General features: G+C 42.1%; 1 protein-coding gene across 4 annotated transcripts in view; it reads left to right on the top strand.

Moving 5' to 3' along the window:
* Window positions 1–6,364, top strand: part of LOC118094981 (potassium voltage-gated channel subfamily C member 1-like) — a 45,233-nt gene extending 38,869 nt beyond the window's left edge. For 3 of the 4 annotated variants that reach the window (XM_060282221.1, XM_035135808.2, XM_035135809.2), the window contains one exon: window positions 5,760–6,364. In XM_060282221.1, the coding sequence (XP_060138204.1) occupies window positions 5,760–5,881 (122 nt within the window). In that variant the 3' untranslated portion in view covers window positions 5,882–6,364. Of the gene's footprint in view, window positions 1–5,747 lie in introns of all 4 variants that reach the window. The other variant, XM_035135807.2, reaches the window with a different exon arrangement.
* The last annotated feature ends 13,536 nt before the right edge of the window (window positions 6,365–19,900 follow it).

Here is a 19,900-nt window from a genome sequence, read left to right on the forward strand (position 1 = left end):
ATGGAGGGAATGAAGTCTACTTGGGAGTGTGGGCTTGATTTGGTGCAAGGCTAGAAGCATAAAAGGAAATAGGGATAGGTTAGCACAAAGGATAAGTATATTTGAACTTCACAAGGACCTATTAAGATGCTGGGCTCCCCTCGTGTTCTCCCCAAAGATGGGCTGCATCAATATTTGATTCCAATTAATGCCCCATTTCATACGTCTTGTAGGGTCCACCCTGTATTCTCGTAACGCCCCGACCGCGTGAGCCAGGTACGTAACTCGCTCCACACACCTTAGCCTGCTTGTTTTTTGCACCCAGGGGGAATATTTACCGTTTTTCTACAGGGAGCCGTTTGGATGAGGCTGACACCTCTGCAGCCTCACCCCAGCGTCCATTGCATGGGGGTGGGGTGGGAAAGTGGAGGAGCGCATCAGAAAGAATGCCTTCTTACACCAGACTTGTGAAAAAGACCACAAAAGTTATTCTAGGGTCACCATACGCCTGGAATTTCCTGGACATATCCGGAATACTGCAGTTGGAAGCAGTGTCCACTTTTTAAAAAAAATGTCCATGAAAATCCGAATGTATGGCAACCTGTGTCAGTGCAATGTGGTATTGTTGTTGTTTTTTTGGTGATTTTCCTTAAAAATAGCTCAAGAGCATCCTTTCTTTTGTGAATTTGGCAAAAGAAAATCATTCAAATAAATAAATAAAGCACAACAACTTTTCTGTCCGGATTTTCACTCTTTGAAATATGGCAACCCTAGTTATTTGCCTGTCTAATCTCCTTTTGTTACCCATTTGTGGTGTTAAAGAAACAAAGGCATCAATTTAGGTGAAGGTTGTATGCATGGTTGCTTGGATGCAGTTCTTAACTCACCCCAGATGACAAGGTGAATTACTAATTCTGCCTGCCCTTGAGGTTTCCTAGGAATAGCTACACACTCTCCCATCCCCAGCACCTTGGCCCTTCCTAAACTGCTGTCCAACGGGGCTGGTGCCAGAAAGCCACTACAGTATTGCAAATCCTATGGGTGCACCCCTCTCTCCATCTGTAGACAATCTCCACTATCCTGTTTCCTAGTGCAGATTGCCAAGCATATGGAATTGAGACCTATGTGCAGAATCCTATTTAAAAGTGTGAAGGAGATAAAGGTGCACCTTTGTTGTGGTTGTAAAATCAAATTGTGTGTGTGTGTGTGTGAGTGAGTGAGTGAGTGTGAGTGTGAGTGCAGAAGAGGTAAGTGTGAAACTGGACACCTGGTGAACATGTTCAAAAAGTGCTGCATGCCAGGGAAGCTCTGCTCTCCATCTGCACATGCAAAACCTGGATAAGCAAATGAAAGGAAATGTGACAAACACAACCAAAGTGTTTGCACATCTGCATTTGTACCTGTTTGCAGGTGAAGCTTTTTCTGCTCTTGCAAAATGGGCTAAATGTGCAACTTGCTGCTGGGTTGCACATGGTTATGAAGACTTGCATGTGCAAATAGAAGAGATAAGCTCCGTGTCTCTGAAGTTTTGTTTCACAGAAGTGACTTCTACGTAGGAAACATCTGTGAAGCAATCCTCAGAATGTGCAAATTTGACTCTCATGCAAGTGCTGCCTGTGCCATTGAAAAGCGCACCTGGCAGCATGAGGAATGTGCACTTTTGCACGTGCCGTTTTTCTCCCCCTCCTCATTCTCATTGTGTGCATCAGTAAGTGTGCATCAGTTCCTTGCAAAATTAACCACCTTTCTCATGCACACAAAGGAAGTGAACATTGCTCTTTGCCGCTTGCACAACCTTTCCTGCTTAGCATTTTCAGCGCGGTGTGATCAGGTCTCCGTGTCTTTCTCTGTCTCCAGCTCTGATTACCGCCTGAGACTGGCTGGGCATGTGAACTCCAGCGCCCCCCCGGAGGCAGGTCAGCCCTGCTCAATGCTTTCAATCCAATCTCAGCGTGTTGTCGCTTCTGCTCCTGGGGTGGGCTGCCTGGTGGATGGGAATCCTCAGGGCATCACACTCTGTGCAATAAGGTCCTTTTTCTCCACTCTGATCAGAGCTCAGTTGGGAGCACTTGTTTATACAGGGATCCTTTGTGTAGTGGTGTTGAGATGCAGCTGTCTCCATGGTGGAGCAGCTCTTCCACATGCAGGTAAGCCTCACTGTAAGGCTTCCATGGGCAGAGAAACTGGGCCTTGCTTTGCAGTAGGTTTAGTGTGATACCCTGAAGGGAAGGCTGGCATCTCTGTGTTGCATACTTTAATCATCCAATAACATGCTAGTCTGGTAAACAGAGCATGCTGTATAGGCACTGCTTATCTGCATGGATAACATAACACATTACATGGCATGTAGTATGCCACAGGCGTATGTGGTGGCATGTTTTCCATGTGCATGTTATGCAGCATAGTTTCTAAGACATCTGACCCCAACATACAGTGTGCTGCAGAAATGAACAGCACATATATTGACATGCCACAGACACACAAGGACACAGATAGTGTGCTGTAAACGTGGTACATGAAGTTTCACCGTATTCATAAATATGCATAGTCACCGTTTATAACCGTGCTACGTATTTGTCCAGCACAGCACATGCTTGAATTTGTGGTTCATGTGTTAACACACTAGCAACACATACTACGTGCATTCTGATAAGCAGGTCCACACACCCTAAAGCAGGCTTCCACAGCCCAGCGCATTCTAGATGCTGTTGGACTACAGTTCCCATCATGCTTGGCCACTGGCCATGCTGGCTGAGGCTAGTGGGAGTTGTAGGCCAGCAGCATCTGGAAGGAACCAGATTGGGGAAGGCTGCACTGTGACACATGCTTTGCCACGGGCAGAATATGCAACCCCTGTTGATGTCATTTTTGCATTCTGCTCCATCAGACATTCTGATTAAATGCATACTATTAATATCCGTACACATATCTGCTCTAGTTCACAGTCTGCATCGTACCCAGTACCATGTTGTTCCAACACATACATTTTATACATAGTTCATGCTACCAACATAAGGCAGTCTGTTGTGACCTCCAAACCCATGCATACATATGTGATTACATGTTATTCAGCTCCGAGGTGTCCTTTATTATGTACTCCGATGGCAGATCACTGACATGTAAGTATCTATTTATATCTTCATTTGTTTTTGTGTGTATATAAGCTTTTCTCAGAGGGGCTCCAACTGTGTGTTGTCTGCACTGTAAACTGCAGTCCCTTCCCTTGGAAGCGACTGTGACTGAACACACCACATGTAGTGATCACCTTCTGCCCCTAAGTGCCATGGAGGATGTCACAAGGGCACTTACTTGTCACCTTTTCACACATAATATGCTAAGCAACTATGTTACAGTTCAAAACAGGATCAATTGCCATGCATCTCATCCCCCTGGCCTGTTGTAAGAGGAATGCGAGCACGGTGTACATGTTTTTGCTTGCGTTGCATGCCTAGCTTTGTGGGGAACCTATCTGTGAGCATGTAATGGGGGGCAGTCAGTATTTCTGCATCCTAGGAAAACAGAGGAGAGATGTAGGAAAGGATATAGGGTGGAGCAGCAGGAAGCCAGGCTAGGATTCTCCAGAGAATGAAAGGCATATACTGTAGGCAGTTCCCCACAGTACAAGATCAGCTTATACGAAATACTATTTGCTACTTTTTTTCCTAATTATGTTTACAAAAAAACCACCACAATCTTAAAATGGGAATCATGTAAGCCAAGCCAGTATTATTATTATGCTAATTTCAAGAGGTTTTTTTGGGGGGGGGGCAGTCCCTTGGGCAAGACATTCTCAGTGCTCCCATCAACCAAACAGGCCCACTTTGTTCTGCTTGCCACTGTTCCCACTGTCCGTTTCTTTGCCTCTCTGTGCCCAATTCACAGCACTTTCCAGAGGGAAAGGGCAAAACATGCAGAGGTTACTGCAGAGGCATGTAGAGGTTCTCCTCACCCATATAAGGTAGATGAACAGGCTGCATCAACACCAGAGAGGAGGAACAGTCAGGCTAGGAGGCTCTGAGGGTCAACAGTGGCAACCCTTGACAGCAGCCCTAATTATTACGGCTGCAACATTTTATTGATTAATCAGGTGGGTTAACCAACTAGAGACAAGTATGGCTTTTTCTTCAAAATTATGATTTGGGTCGAACACAAATTCATTCAGATTTAATCAACTAAGACTTATTTAATTGAATAGAATCACAGAGTTGGAAGGGTTAGTCTAACCCACTGCAGTGCAGGAATATTTTACTCAATGTCGGGCTCAAATCCATGACTGAGATTAAGAGTCTCATGGTCTACTGACTGAGCTTTCTCAGCTGAGCTGTAACATTATTATTATTATTATTATTATTATTATTATTATTATTATTATTATCATCCCTGTATTATAGGATGAGAAGAAACCATGGCTTGCCAAGGCAGCTTCTTAAGGGCCAAAATAGCCGTGATACTTAATGTATCTTTTTGGGTTTCAAAAATGCAAAACAACAGCAACTGGGGGCAGGGGCTAATAATTATCGATATCATTACCAAGCAGGGAGGGAAAGTTTAACCTTTTCCTCCTTTGCTGTGGTCTTGACAAAAAGTGTTCCTTTGAAGCTGCTCTTTGCAGGAAGAAGAAACTGGGGCAAATGGGAGATTTCTTCACAGTGCAGTACCAGCTTCAGAGGCAGGATTCCCCCTCCCTCCATAGATGCTGTGGTTCTAAACATGATCAGCTCCCTCCAGCTGATGCTAAGAGTTTTGTTTTGTTTTTTAAAGCTGAATGTTAAATGCAAAGAGGCATCCATTTAAGGTCACGTCTAGTTTGGCCCTCAGCAAGTTCAGTTTCAGCTAACAGCTCATGCTCTTAAAGACCCGCCACAGAGCTTCCAGTTAAGGAATGCTTTGGCTTAGAACTATGATTGTGGAATAATGTTTCCAAGTTCAACACGGAGGATCGAGACTGAGACTGGTTGTAGAAGGTAACATTGATTGGGGAGATGGTCAGGAATGGTGGTATGAGAAGCAGGCAGGCACAGGTTGACTGACAGCCCAAGGAACCCAGATCAGGGTTGGCAGCTTTTGCACAGCTTTGCACAGCTTCTTGTCCGCATGTGGCATCTGAAGCTTGCTGAGTTGATAGGTACAACCCTGCCCTCTAGCAATCTAGAGCAGCAGCACTGGGGAAGGGTTATAGTTCAGTGGTAGAGCACAAGCACTGTGTGCAGAACATCCCAGATTCAATACCTTGAATTTCCAGGTGGCAAGTCTGAGAAAGTCCGCGGCCTGAAACCTTGGAGAACTGCTGGCAATTAGAGTAAGACGGTGGCTGTGTTTGAACATCAGCCAGCAGCTTCATAAACCTTCATTAATTTGGCTTAATGTCATTTAACAAGCTGGGATCTGATCAGCCAAAATTATCCTGGTTTGTTAATCAGCATAAAGACAGAGTTCATTGCTTCAGACGTAACAAGGAACTTTTGGTTAAGGTGAAATCTTTGCCAAATCCCAGGGCATGAAGGAAAGGTCGAAGGAAAAGCACCAGGCCACAGTGCGCAGCCACAGTTTCATAGAAGCCATCAACAAATCTCCAGATGTGGCCAGTGCTGAGTTAAGAGGACCAAGAATCTAGTATATAAGGCATATGAAGTGTAGCAGAGGGCAGCCCCCTCCTCTAGCATGCTGCTATGGTTGCTAGTGCCAGAGTCCCTACTATGAGAGTCAGGGCCTTAAGTTGACCTGTGTTACTCTTCCCTCGTTCACCCCTTTCACTTCTCTCCCCACAGCGCTTCCAACAGGCTATGAGACGTCCCACAGCCTGAACAGCATTGCTGGACTGCGCCTGTCTCCGGCGCCCACTCCTTTCGGCTCGCCTGGTTCCGTCCGACGTCCCCGCTCGCCCATCCCTTCCATCTTATAGAGACACACCAGGGATGCTTGGGGTTAGCTTGTATGTTCGTTTATTTTTAAAAAAATATATAGAGAAGAAAAAGAAAAAAATAAGGTAATGCCAAAAAAAGGAAAAAGAAAACAAAGGTGGTCAAATGCATTGGAACAAGTAAAACACAGGAGGCATCTCACAGGTGGTGTTGCACTAAAGTTTGCACTTTCTGGAGTGTCCATGAGAATCCCGAGGCCTGAAGCCTTCTGTTCCTGTGGCTATGGATCAAGAGTGGGGCTTAATTTACCGACAGGAGGGTGAATGCGGGGGGCTGGCTAGCTCAGAAAATCCAAATACTCCGAAGAGGAGGAGGTCGCTGAGAGATGGACACTGCAGGAAAGGGGCTCTGGCCCTCCTCTCTGGGTTGCCTGCATTTCTCCCCCTCTTCAACCTCACTAGAGTGCACGATTTTTCTCTGGCCCTGGCTTTGCGCTTTATTTCTCTCCCTTTAGTGCTCTTCCCCTTTTCATCATCTTACTCAGGACTGCAATGAGCCATAGAGCTTAGTGACAAACTTCCTTGGACTTCCCTCTCTCTCTCTCTCTCTCTCTCTCTCTCTCTCTCTCTCTCTCTCTCTCTCTCTCTCTCTCTCTCTCTCTAACACTGTAATCTGTGTTCAGTCTACCCATCTCCATAAAACATCTTTCCAAGTGTCAAAACTATCCACACTTTAGATATCCATCCAGTCTTTCTCTCTCCCCCTCTGTCTCTTTCTCTCTCTGTCTGTCTCTACTTACTGAGCAATTCTGGTTCTTTGAACACATGGACACTCCACAGTCTCCCAGGATAAGGCCACCCCACCCATCTGCCTTTGGCCTTCTATTATCTTTCCTTGGAATTGTTCTCTTTTGTGCATGGATCTTCCATCAATCACAAGCAATAAGGTCAAGTGCTCCCTTCTGCCTGATGCATGATAATGACTTTCCTATGATGTAGATATTCCAAGAACACTCAAGTTCCTACAGATGAAGGAGCTGAGGGCAGGCATGGAAACCAGAATGTGGTTGGGGAGCAGGAAATTCCAGGATTTGACTGGGTCTGAAGGAGAAAGCTTAAGAGACCCAGCCTTCTTCCTTCACGTCTCCCCACCCCCCTTCTCTTCTGTTCCTTTTTTCATTTTCCGCACACAGAAAAAAAAACGATAATGGAGCACTCCTTGTTAAGGTGAGTGCTTTCACTGTGATTTTTTCCTGATTTCATCCGAAGCTGGGATGGAGTGGCGCTTTGATCTGATTGCAAAAAAAAAAGGAGCGGGGAGAAATAAAGAGACTCAACAACAACAAAAATGAAAAAAATGAAATGCAGGAAAACAAAAAAAACCTATTTTTCAGCAGATATATATATATATAGAACAACAGGATCAGAACATTTGTTGGCGACCATGTGTGGGGAAATATTTCACCTATAAGCTTCTCCTGGAGCAACAGAATATGGGGACACATTATTTAGCAGCAGAGTACGGGACATATTATTTTTCAAAGCAATGCTGCTGAGACAGACAAAACAAAAGCTTAAGGAATAGTGTCGCCGAGCTAAACTATTTAGAATCTGCATTTTCCAAGCCAGCATGTATTTGCATGTGATACTGTAAGCGACAATATTTAATGTTATATGCAAAAACAAAAGAAAAAAACAACAACACAAAAAAGAACAACTACAACAAGAGAGAGAGGTATACTTTCCTTCTGGACTTGCAATGCCCTGCAACAATAAAAATCACCAAATTTAGCCAGTGCCCACTCCCCTGACCTGTTCCCATCCCGCAAGGGGGTTGGAGGCACCACGCATTGTAGGAGCCAGGTGTATCCTAAAGGGCTTTTTCCTTCCCTGGGTGTGGGGTTATTGATGGCTGTAAGATGCCAGCAAGGAGAGCTCTCTGTCACAGAGCAGAATTCAAAAGCCTCATGTTTGTAAGAAAATGTTTATCAATCTGAAACAATGCAAGAGGGAGGAGAATGTTGTGCACACTGTCAACTCATATAAGTAAGCCCCAGAGGAAAAGACAGGACACAGCAAGGCTGGTGTTTTATTATGTGAGCGTTCAGAGAGTTGGCCCAGCAGGACTGCAAAAAACAGTGGTTTTGAAGGGTGGCCAAGCTGAAAACTCTGAAACTCTCTGTAGCTGATGTATTTTAGTGAAATAATTCAATTTTGAGAGTGGGGTATAATACAGAGTGGCATGTTCCCTTTGTAGATGTTCTGGAAGATGGGAATCTTCAGTGCCTCAGCTACCATTAAAAACCGGTTCCCCAAGCAATTAGCAGTTGTAAAAGAGAGAAAAACAAACAGCAAAGCACCACCGCTTGTTTGAAAAGTATAGGACCAATCTGACTGAATATTTTTTTAGGTGTGTTAAGATTTGCAAATTTGCACAGCTCCAGTTTTTCCAATTAATGCACTTTTGAAAAATGTAAAACTATGTTTTGTAAGAGGCTTAGGAAACGAAGAGTGAACTGTTGGAAGATGTCTCCTTGCAGTTTTTAAAGAGAATTCCTCAGCTTGGAAGTAGTTCTGGAGCTTGACTGAGCCAGTGATGGAGGCAGGGTGACCCCTGTGGCAGCCAAAATATTTTTTGTGTGGTCTGAAAGTGAGCTTGATAGGGGAGGAATCTGTCCTCAACTTTGTTGCTTGTTCCATAAGCAGTCTTAAAAGTCACTTTCTAAGAATGGATATTATGCCTAGCTGAAGTGATTGGTATCCCATAGTTCAATGCTGATCCTCTTGCTTCTTGTTGGCAGGTCTTGCATTCACAGGGTAAAGACATTCATATCCTTGATGGCTGATGTGTGATAGCCAGAGTTGCACAAAAACAAGCTATCTTGTGGTTATGAAATGGCAGCTGGTAGGCACTGGCCAAACTGATTTATACGTTAAGCATTATTTACTCCATGTAAAGCCTGTGCTAAATGCATCACATCTTCATCAGCATCTGATTAGCCTTATGGAGTACAGAGCTGGTCTATTAAATGTTGACCTTAAAGGTCATAGATACCTTGTTGTCATTAAACTTATCAACACCAGTAGCTGCATATCATTGTGGTGGCCAAGTGATCAGCTCTCAGAGAGCTTAGAAACCTTTCTCTTTCCACCACTACACATTTGATAAAACATGTTTATTTGTTTATTTAAAATATTTCTGTCCCAACTTTCTCTCTCCCAACAGGATGTCATGGCAGCTAACAAAACTTACAGTACAACTGTAAAAATTCAAGAGCAAGATATGTTAAAAGAACATGTAGTTCATTTCTCTTTATGCTAGCCAGACAGGGGCAAACTCATTTAGTTCAGACATGGGTGCTTAACCCATAGTGTTTGTCAAGCTATCCATAGTAAACAGTTACCAGTTCTTGACCAGTAGAAGAAGCTACCTACCATTCACATTTAAGAGATAAAATGACAAATACTCTTCTCTTATGCCTTCCATACTTTGGTTCTCATAACTAGTAGAAGTTCAAAATCTCCTCTTACTCATCATTGTAGCAGTGTAAGTAGCCTTTTTTTTGTAGTTTAAGCTTATTACTCAAAGCATTTGGTCTGCCGTTGCCAAAGCTACATTGGTACCCGTAAAGACTTTAGAAACCTTTGTGTTAAATGAGGAGCAGTAAGACAAACTAAAAGCAAACAGAAGAAGGCAACAGCATGTCCATTAAGAGAAAGACAGGGGAAACAAGACCTCATTCAGACAATCGTATCTCAGCCTGATAAACCAAAATATGAATGAGGCTTGTGTCTGCACATGCAACCCCTTTCTCCATTCTCAGAGTATTGTGGTTAAACTTGGAAATCTTCAATTATTAACTGTATTTTTCCATTTCATTCGAACCAAGACACTATCATTATCATGTTCAGGACAGGACGGGACCTTAATCCACCTTCAAACCATGGTTTAAGATCCTGGCTTGTTCCAAGCCTGGTAACCATCGTTTCCCAGTTTAGATGAAGTAGGAAATTGTGGTTGGTTCACAATTTCATGGCTTACTGTGACACACCAACAGTGCAAGAACAGAAGCAAAATGCTTGTGTACATCTTGGTTTATTTAGCAGAGATATGATTGTCCAAAGTCAGCAATGGCTATTTTATTAGACTATTGTCTGCATTGTACCCATTTGTAACATTTTTTCACAGACCAAATTGATCAAAGGAGTTATCTCATATGAAAGTAACTTCTTTTTAATGCCCTTATAAATAGCTCTTATAGATATAACCAAGGGGCTTCTGGGACTGCTTTGAGGGTGTAGGAAGTCAGCCAACCTGAGAATCAATGACAGTCATGTGAATGAACCAGTTCCCCATTATTCTGAACTTGGAAAATCAGGTTTGTTCTGTGGTTAGAAAAAAAAACAACCAGGACCAAACTATGGTTTAAAATTCTGGTTTGTTAACTACCTGTTTGTTAGTTAGTTAGGCAAAATCACAGATTCCCATATTTGGAAATAATGGGGAACTGTAACTAGTTCAAAAGTGGAAGTTTTTTATCTTCTTTTTGTGCATGGAGAAAATGAAGAGAGGGGAGGACTGAGTGTGCTAGCTTGAGCTTTGTGCAGGCTTTCTCTCATAACAACAAGCCATTGTTTGCTATCATACCTAGATCGGACATGGGAATGCATTTATGGTAAATTATATCAGTTTATACCAATTAAACTCTCATAGCTCACAGGCACAAACACTCTTTCCTGGGAATTGCAGTTGATTGTAAGGTTATTGGAAGTTCTGTGTTAAGAGATCTTTATAAATCTTCCTCCATCTCTCAGTGCTATTGTCCCTAGGTTTCTTGGGGATAATGAATGAATATTAAACCAGTTCAGGTATGTGGGGTGAATGCTTAGTTTTGTTTTGTTTTAACATTTCAGTCTTGATAATCCAGCTAACGATAATCTGAATTTAGGCTAACATAGTTGAAACATCAGTAAATAAAATATAAGAAAAAAATAATATCAAATATAACCCCAACATAGCAGATTAAACACTTCAGTATAAAAACAGAAAGCCTGTTGAACTAAAACTGTCTTCACTGCCCATCTGGAGGCCAATAAAGATGGAGCTGAGCTGTCCTTCCTTGGAAAGAGTGCACTCCAGAGTCCTTGTATTACAGCAGAGAAGACCTTGCTCATTGTGTCCACCTGCTGCACATCCAACCATATGCCCCATAATTCAGAATGGCCATTGGGCACCTGCTGTTTATTCTATGTGTGTGTGTTTGATTTCCAGACCACCTTTCGGGCCCTCTACTAAGGCAGCTACTAATATATAAAACTCAATATATCACTGAAGTCAGAAACATATCAAAATTCCATAAAGCAGCAGAGTCTGTTTAAACAGCCTTGCATAATAACCTTTAAAATATTTAAAAATATTTCTAGCCAAGATATATCTGTCAAAAGGAAACAACTTAGAGCAAATTGGCCTTTGGAACCCATTTGAAGGCACCCCACACATGTTGGGGCCACAACAAAAGAGGCACTGACCCTCCTGCCACCAACCTAATCAATCTCACTGACCAGGAGGGCCTCTGTAAATTAATCTCAGAGTTTGTATAGGTGAAAGTGCTAATTCAGATAACTGGGTCCCAAACCATTACAGCTTTAATGGTCAGTATCAAGTCTGAATGAATTTAACCAGCCCAAAGTCAATTCCAAGAGCCTTCCCAGTTGAAGGATGGATAAAAGAATTGTTAGATGCAACCAAAACGTTGCCACACATTGGTTGCGTGTTTCTAACACACACCGTGAAATACATACTCTTAGTTTGTTTCTTATAATCTAGTATGTTTGTAAAAGGATTTCAGGGCAAATGACAAAACACAGCATAACATCCATTAGTCAGCTGGTTTTAATGGTATTCATAGAGATTCTGGTTGTCCTTAAAAGTAGGGTCTTGTTGTGTCGAATACGTTCATTATGTACTAGCCTAGGGATTATTTACTTCCTCATAGGTAATTTAGGTTACATTTGTTCCTTTGGTCTAGTTAAGAGTGGAAGTTCTGTTGAAATCAGTGGGGCTATATTCCTACTAAATGTATTTCAGGATTAGAGCCGTGTTTTGTAGTTTGGGTAAACGTCTCCTGATCTTGCCAACTATGCTCTCTCATCTTCATCAGCATGTGATTGGCTTCTCAGCACCACATGCTACTGAAATCATTTATACTAGCAAATGCCAGCAGTGACATATAAGGCTTAGTTTACATCAAGGTGGTCAATCTGTATCTGGGCTGTACCAGTTAAGATTGCAAACTGGGGCTTCCTTGAATTAATGCCACATAAAAAAAAATCCAATAGCATAGAAAATTAGATGTCAAGGAAATGGGTTCTTCTAGCCAATATAGGTCCTTTATGCTAGTTACATATCTGTGTGCAGCATTTTATTTTTTTTATAGATGACCATTCAATTATGTGTCCCATTCCCTGCAGTCCAGAATGCTACAACCATTATGAGAACTAACCATCAGATGTTCATAGAGGCAGTAATGCAAAGGAACATTTTTCTCAATGATCTTTCAAATCTCATAATTCTACTACCCTGGTTAGCAACTAGGTAGGACAACTTTAGGAAAGGAATAAGGGGTGTTGGGCCAATGCTTACATCCCTTAAAAGTGGTCCGTGAGCATGTTCTGTTACACCAATGCCACTTTCTTTACACATTTTATGACTTTAGGTTGCCTCTGTTCATCCTTCAGGGGGCTGGACTTGACCCAGAAATCTCCAGTTGCTGGCCCTTGTTATTTGTTTCCATCCAAATCTTACTGAGAAAGGAGCCTTGAGTCAATAACAGAACTTTGGTTAGCTGAACCCTAGGGTTGCCATATTTCAAAAAGTGAAAATCCAGACACAAAAGCTGAACTATTTTTAAGGAAATTCGCCACAAGGGTTGCCATACGTCTGGATTTGAGCAATTTCTGCCCAGACACTGTTTTCTGTCCTGGAAATCATAACCTCTGAACTTGAGGACTTTTTGACCTGTGTTCTTTAATGCAGTCTGTTCTTTAATGCAGAATAGTAATCCCAGTGTTATTGAAAGTACACATATTGGCCTGTATAATCATTCTGATTATCCCCCCCCCCCAATTTTCTTAAGAGCTACCACTCCCTATATGGAAACTCATCCGTCTCACATACTATGCAAACATTTCCCCTGCTTCTGTGGAGGCACATACATCCCACTCCTCCCCAAGAATCCTATCTAACCTCAACCTGTAAACCACCCCCTCTCCAGAGAGTGGAAGCTCTTTATGCAACAATTCCTATGCAAAAATAAATAAAAATAAATAGCTGGCTAGATTCAGGAGAGTGATTGGGAGCCCCTCTCCTCTGGCAAATTTGGGAGAGGGGTTAATTATAATGCAAGCTCCTGTCTAAAATAAAATCCCCTTTGCGGTGCATTTTCCTCCTACCCACTTCCGGGCTGGGAAAATGGGGGGTAGTTTGTTAAGTTGGTCATATTGACCAAGATTTCCCTTTAAAGGACACACAGAGTCCCATATTAAGTTGATTTAAGAAATATCCAGGTGTGTAACTGAGATAAGGGGGTGGGGAGGCATTTGAGGGAAGGGGTGTGCTGACTAAGGCCACAATCCTGTGGATTCTTACTAGGGAGTAGGTTCATTAAACACAATGAGATTTCTAAGTAAACATACTTTGGACCCTACTGTACAAGTCTGCTCCCCTTTGATGTGGTGCCCTGCGCCATTCTACAGTACGGATACCCTAAAACATAACTAAGCAAACAACAAGCCAGTGTGCTTTCTTCTTTATACATCATGGTAGCTATAGATTTTCTAGAAATGACTCCCCACCACCACTTTAAAAGTTATATATGTAGGAGAGGAACGGGACTGGGTAGCCTTGGGACTTCTGTGTGTGCTGCATTCCTGCACTTTAAATCCTGCCTCCCACTCACCTATCAGGGTTAATGGGCAGTTTCCTTTCACAACATTTTCATTTGTTGTAACTGGTTTCCTTCCTTTGTATGGTTTGGTTTGGTTTGGTTTGGCTGGTTTGTTGGAGCTGATCTTCATGTTCATGAGGTACAGCTCTCCTGGACTATACCACTTCAGAATACATTTGGGGGGCGGTGTCACAGTTTGCATAGGCTCATAAACAGCCCCTGATTCATCTGGGATGAGTAAAATTGTCCCCAAGGTGAGCACTGGGGGAGGCAATTTCTGCAAACTGGATTGAAATAGGTTCGTTGCTTTTTCAGTCTGTACATGACTATGCATGAACATGACCGCTAATATTTATTTGTTTATAGTAAACTTTGTGGAGTTGGTTTGCCAATTTGAATGCTCCCCCATTTTAAAAATTGTGTATCTGTAGAAAACTAACATGCCAAGGAGAAGACGAGCCTAGAATCAGCAACATGCTAGCTTTCCATGGATAATTTTTATTTTGTTTTATTTATACCAGTCAAGCATTCTGAAGTAGTACAGTCAAGCCATCCTGCATCCTGAAATGGTAGAGTCCCATTAGAGCTGTACCACATGTGTTTTTAGGGTTGCCAGACTCAATAGAGGACAGGACTTCTGTGCCTTTAATTGCCCTGCTCTCTTTTGAGTCTGGAAACCTTAACGTGAAACCAGCAGACCCTTTGCTTGGAAATTAAACAAAGGGTCTGCTGGTTTCTCTTTAAGGTTCCCAGACTCAACTCAAAAGAGAGCAGGGCAATTAAAGGCACAGAAGTCCTGTCCTCTATTGAGTCTTGGCAACCCTATGTGTTTTGCAAATTGGTTCTGAATGCAGAGACTGAGATAACGTTGTAACAGCATCTCTACCTAAAAGTACCACAGACCCCCACCTAGTAATCTTGTCACTTTATTTGTATGTCCTCCTTTTGCTCTAGTTTTGGGGTATTTTCTTCCCTGTCCAGATGAAGAAACATAATTTTTCTATGAAAAAAATTTGTAACAGCAACATCAATGTTGCTCTCACATTCATTATGTTAATTTTAGTAGAATCGTTTTCTCTTCTTTAGTATTTCTTTAGAAAGCATTTTACATTTACATGGCAATAGAGATAAGTTTTTTGCAGCTTCAAAATGTCCTGATTTCTTTTTAAGTTAAACAATTTTTGTTTCTAAATTCATTTTGTGCAATACAGGGCTCATCCAGACTTCTGTTTGCCCCACTGTTTTCACCTGGGGAAACCCAGGCCTAGTGCTTGATCTTTAGCACTCAGTTTGAGCATCTTTCTGGGCGGCACAAGACAAGCGGAAGTGTGGATGAGCCCATAGTTGAGTTGCCAAAAAAACCAACCCTGCATTTTTAGGGAAAAAATGATTCATGCATTTGAGTTGCCAAAAAATGAAGCAAAGAATGTGTTTTTTAAATATAAAATATATATTCCAGGACATGGGGAAAATTAATACAAAACAAAATGTGACTCCTTTTTGTAAGAGATATGGGGAAATGCTAGTTGTCATTGATATTTTCCACATGCAGAATGCTACCAGCTCTCATTTTTGCTTCAAAAACCAAAACATGTATGCAATTTTTCAATTTTCTGACATTTCTGACCCCCCCCTTCTCCAAAGCAGAACAAAACAATCAAATTCAAGCAAGTTTAAGGTGTTTACACCTCCCCTGAGATTTTCAGGGGGGGAATAAGTTATGATTTAAGAAATAATTTTTAACTTGTTGACATGTTGAGTTTTATTTTCAGTGTGCAAGAAGAGATGAAGAATGTTGTTTTATAAACTTGCACATAAAATATTCATAAATATGGAGAGTTGGAAATTTTAAAATTTGAAGAATGTCATGGGTTTTGAACAAGCTTCTACTATTAAAAAACAACAACTGATTCGTTTTGGTTTTCATCCAAGCCAGACCGAGATGTTGTATAGAAGAGTATAGAAGAGTGTTGATGAAGAGCAGCCTAGTGGGGGCCCAGTTGTGAAGGAACCATCTGGCATCTGCTTAGGGTAGCATGCAGCCCATAACTGATGTCCAGCTCAACAAAACTATGGGGTTAATGGTGTCTTACATCAGTATTTCACCTGCATAGCCTGGTGTTTAACTGGGTGCAGAAAGTGCGCTTGTGGTAGTTGTTTGCTGAGCGTTCTTTGTGTATAGTTGTCCACAGGGCTGCTTTTGGCCAGAGCTCAGTAACGCCTCTGAGGATGCACAGAGTGCCTTTCCTTCACTACTAACTACAATCCATCTCCAATAATCTGGGAGCTTCTGAGTCAGAGGGTGAGGCTTCTGAGAAGGCTTGTGCCCTGGCACATCTTTTTTTTTAGAAGCTTATTTTAGAAAGCTTGCATGACAAATCTGTAGGTTGGTACAATGTGTATCAAGGTGAGAGTGCTTGTAGGGAGAGGGTGTCCTTCATGAAATCTATGAGCCCCACTCGCTGACTCAACTTTAGCCAAAACATGCCGCACAGTTATTGTAAAAGGTAAGGAGCCAGGCCCCCAACCTCCCTGTAATTCAAGCGCTGTGTAGCCAAACAAACAGGAGAGACACAGTCTAAAGGCCTAAGGAAGACTTCATATGTTAACAGAGAAGTGAAGTGCTAAAGCTCTCTGAGAATCATTCTCTGCCCTCCACATGTTTTATTCCAAAGTCCTAGTCAGAAGTACGGGAGCTTTGGGTGATGAATTGGCAAGGGAAAGGCACCCTGTACATGTTCAGAAGAATTATTCGCTTCAACCAGTACCTGCAGTAGAAAATGGGAATGTGAGTAAATGTCCCCAGGGAGTGCATGTGGGGGTTGTGAGAGTGTCAGTCTGGGGTGGTTCTAAGTCTCTGTGTTGTTGTTGGCCCAAAGATGGATGCTAACAGCTGCCCATAAGAGTGTACAAGAATAAGCATGATTTATTTCCACTGTATGGTCATTAGGTAGAAACAGCCCAGGACTTGGGTGTCCGAAGCAGAAAATCCAAATGGTTCCTTCACCCCATGATTGTGAAAATAGTAAAATAAATAATTGACAACATATTGGTATTTATCTATGTGCCAGAATGTGCTGACTGCCTTTTCCTACGGGGGGTAGTTAGAAGCAGGCCTTGTAGCGTTGAAGCATAAAACTGACCATGAATGATGACTGAAATTTCTCATGCAAATCTCTGCATTTGATTGAATATGGGCATTAGTGGAATAGTCCATTTGATCTTTTAGCCATTAGTGTAGGAGTTATTTGTATTTATGTCACTCTTTAGAAGGAAAGTAGTCTTTCAAGTCTTTTCAATGGCAGACTAGACCACATCTATCCAATTTGATGGATTAAGTTCACCCAGTAGCTGGAAACAGTTCTGATCAAAGGTGGGCTGTTTTTATTCAACATCCTTTAGCTCTGCCAAACTATGCCCTGCGTCTGTGTGTCTGTGCAACTGTCAGGGTGTGTCTGCTACAAGACAATCTCTCCTTACCTTTGCTAAGCTGGATACCTGCATCTAGGTGCATCCCCAAGGTGGGTGGTGGGAGGGGGGGAATGTACATGGATAAAACCCTGATTCATTCTGGAGGTACAGGGGACAGGGTGCCCAATTCTCTTGCAAATGGTAGGGGTGATTGAGGCCTTGGGAAGGGAGGGAAGAGTAGACAGCAAGTGCTTGAGGGGGGGCTCCTACCTTTCAGCACTGCTTTTCCCCAATGCTGGATTAAATTGGGAGCAAGGGTGAGACATGGAGGAAAGACGGGTGATTTCAGACTCAGGTTGGGTGTGGGCGGGGGGAGTGGAAGTGTGGTTTTGCCCCATGTTGGTGGGGGTGTGGCTTATTGAGGGGGGGAAGGTTGATTATGTTTGGCAGAGGATGGTGCCAAAAGAGGGGAAGGAGGGGTGGGCTCAGGGATGGTGGGGGAGGGACACAGAGCTATTTTTTCAAGCAGATGTAATATAATAATTATAATAATAAAATTTAGAAAGTGATGCTATTTTTTCACAAATCCCTCTTTTTCCCTCTTCCAGTTGCCACAGCAACATTTTTAAAAGTCCTGTACTGGAGGCATAAGGATTTCCCACGGGGCCAATCGAGGGAGAGAGGACTACTGAAAATGTAGGGGGTGAAGGAAGAGTATTATTTTGCCAAAAATAATAATATGCAAGAGAAAGATTTCTTTGTGGTTTTCAAAGTGTTCTTCTCCCAAATGTGAGTGATCTTTCTTCTGCTCACACTGAGCAAAAATATTAAATCATATCAATTGCTCAAGAGGAACAAAACAAACAAAAATTTATTTATTTTTTTATTCACCCAAAACTTTTCACTCTCTGAAAATGTGCATTTTGACTTGAAAAAAAAACCTTTATCTATGCTCAATCCCAAAATTGAACCTTTAATATGGAATACTATATTTTAATGCCTTGAAACTTGAAATTATTTTTTACTACTTTGTCATTATAGGTGACCAAAATAAACAAACTAAACTGGAGAAAAAATTAAATCCTAAATGTTAAGTTTTCAGGAATTTTTGTGTTTTAAATAAAACCAACAACATTTCTTTGATCATTCCAAAAAGAAATTGGACAGGAAAATTTCAAACAGTTCAAGAGAGAATTGTAAATGTGGGGGAGATGAACATTTCTCTGACACACACAACAGAAATGCCAGGGTCTTTATTCTACCCGACACCCCGTGGTATTTCCTTCCTTCACATGCAATTCATGTGCCAAAATGTTTTGAATTCTCAAATGAATGTTGAACTGTTAAGTGTTGGGAGGCATTTGGGGGTGGGGGTGGAGGGTCAATGGGGACAACATACACACTTGTATTAATGTACCGAATCCCTTATCCCTTCTGTCTTTGTTTCATTCTTTATTTCCTCATGCTTCTCCGCCTCCCGCACAGCCTCATTCTTCCTTCATTCTAGAGGAGCAGCCCTATTAGACTGTTGCAGCAAAACCAAACCAACCAAGCGTCTTGTTGTGGCACCTTAAAAACTCAGCATAAGTTCACTATAAATTCATGTCTTTAGTTTCAGTAATCCCAATTAACTGTCATGGGCTTCCCTCAAAAGAATCCCAAGAAATTTTAGCTTGGTGAGAGTATTCCACCCGACTCTTGTACTTTCATTACTACAATTTCCCAAGACAGAGGGGAAGATTATTAAACTAGTTTCTGTCTTTGGTGTAGATAAGAGCTAACAAATTTACTGTGATGGATGCTTTCTCATTAAACAGGGCAGTCGCCTGTTCAGGTTCCTGCCACAATAAAATGTTGTCTTTAAGGTGTCACAAGAATAAGATTCTTTGTTATTGTTTTGCTAGGTCACACGGCCTCCTTATTGTCCTCTTGACAGGAAATTATTTATAAGAATTTAAATTTTGCTCATTCATTCCATTCACATCCAAACCATTCTCGGTTCCAACGAAACAAGCAAACTATGTTCTCTTTCCACTCCCTCCCCACACCCCAGCTTGCCTTTCAAAGGACTTGAAGATGAAAAGACAAGACAAGAACACAGGCTTAAAAAAAAACAAAACCACAAGTGCGGAACTGGTGACTCTTGCCTCTATCCAGCTCTGGGCACTGATATCTGTGGAAGGAAACAGACTGCTCCACATATAAGTATTCCTGGCTAGATGGGCACCTGCATGTGCAACTAAGTGTTCCACGTGCAGTTCCGTCCTCGGATCTGGTAGGAGAACCTCTTTTAAAAAGCTAACATCCCAATGACAGGCTGCGTTGGAGGGGCAGCATGGATTCACTTACCCTTCCATGTCAAATAGCAAATTGGTAGGGTTTCTCGTCCTGTTTTTAAGAGCTGAATGTGCACAGCCCCATCTCTGCACATGCTCCAGGGGATCCCACAGAACACTTCTGGCAAAATGCATCAAGAGTTTGCAGTCCTGTGTATGCACAGAAATTGTGTCTGTCTGTATATATACATATGCACACAGATGTGCACAAGGATAGGGCAAAGTTTCTGCACACACATACATACTTGTACACACAGGGGTAATAATAAAAGAGTACAGTTGCAGTTTGCATGGATAATCTCTCTCTCTCTCTCTCTCACACACACACACACACACACACACAACAGTACTAGAGACCCATGTGAGAA

This window comes from Zootoca vivipara, chromosome 13, assembly GCF_963506605.1.
Source record: "Zootoca vivipara chromosome 13, rZooViv1.1, whole genome shotgun sequence".
Lineage (NCBI taxonomy): Eukaryota > Metazoa > Chordata > Lepidosauria > Squamata > Lacertidae > Zootoca > Zootoca vivipara.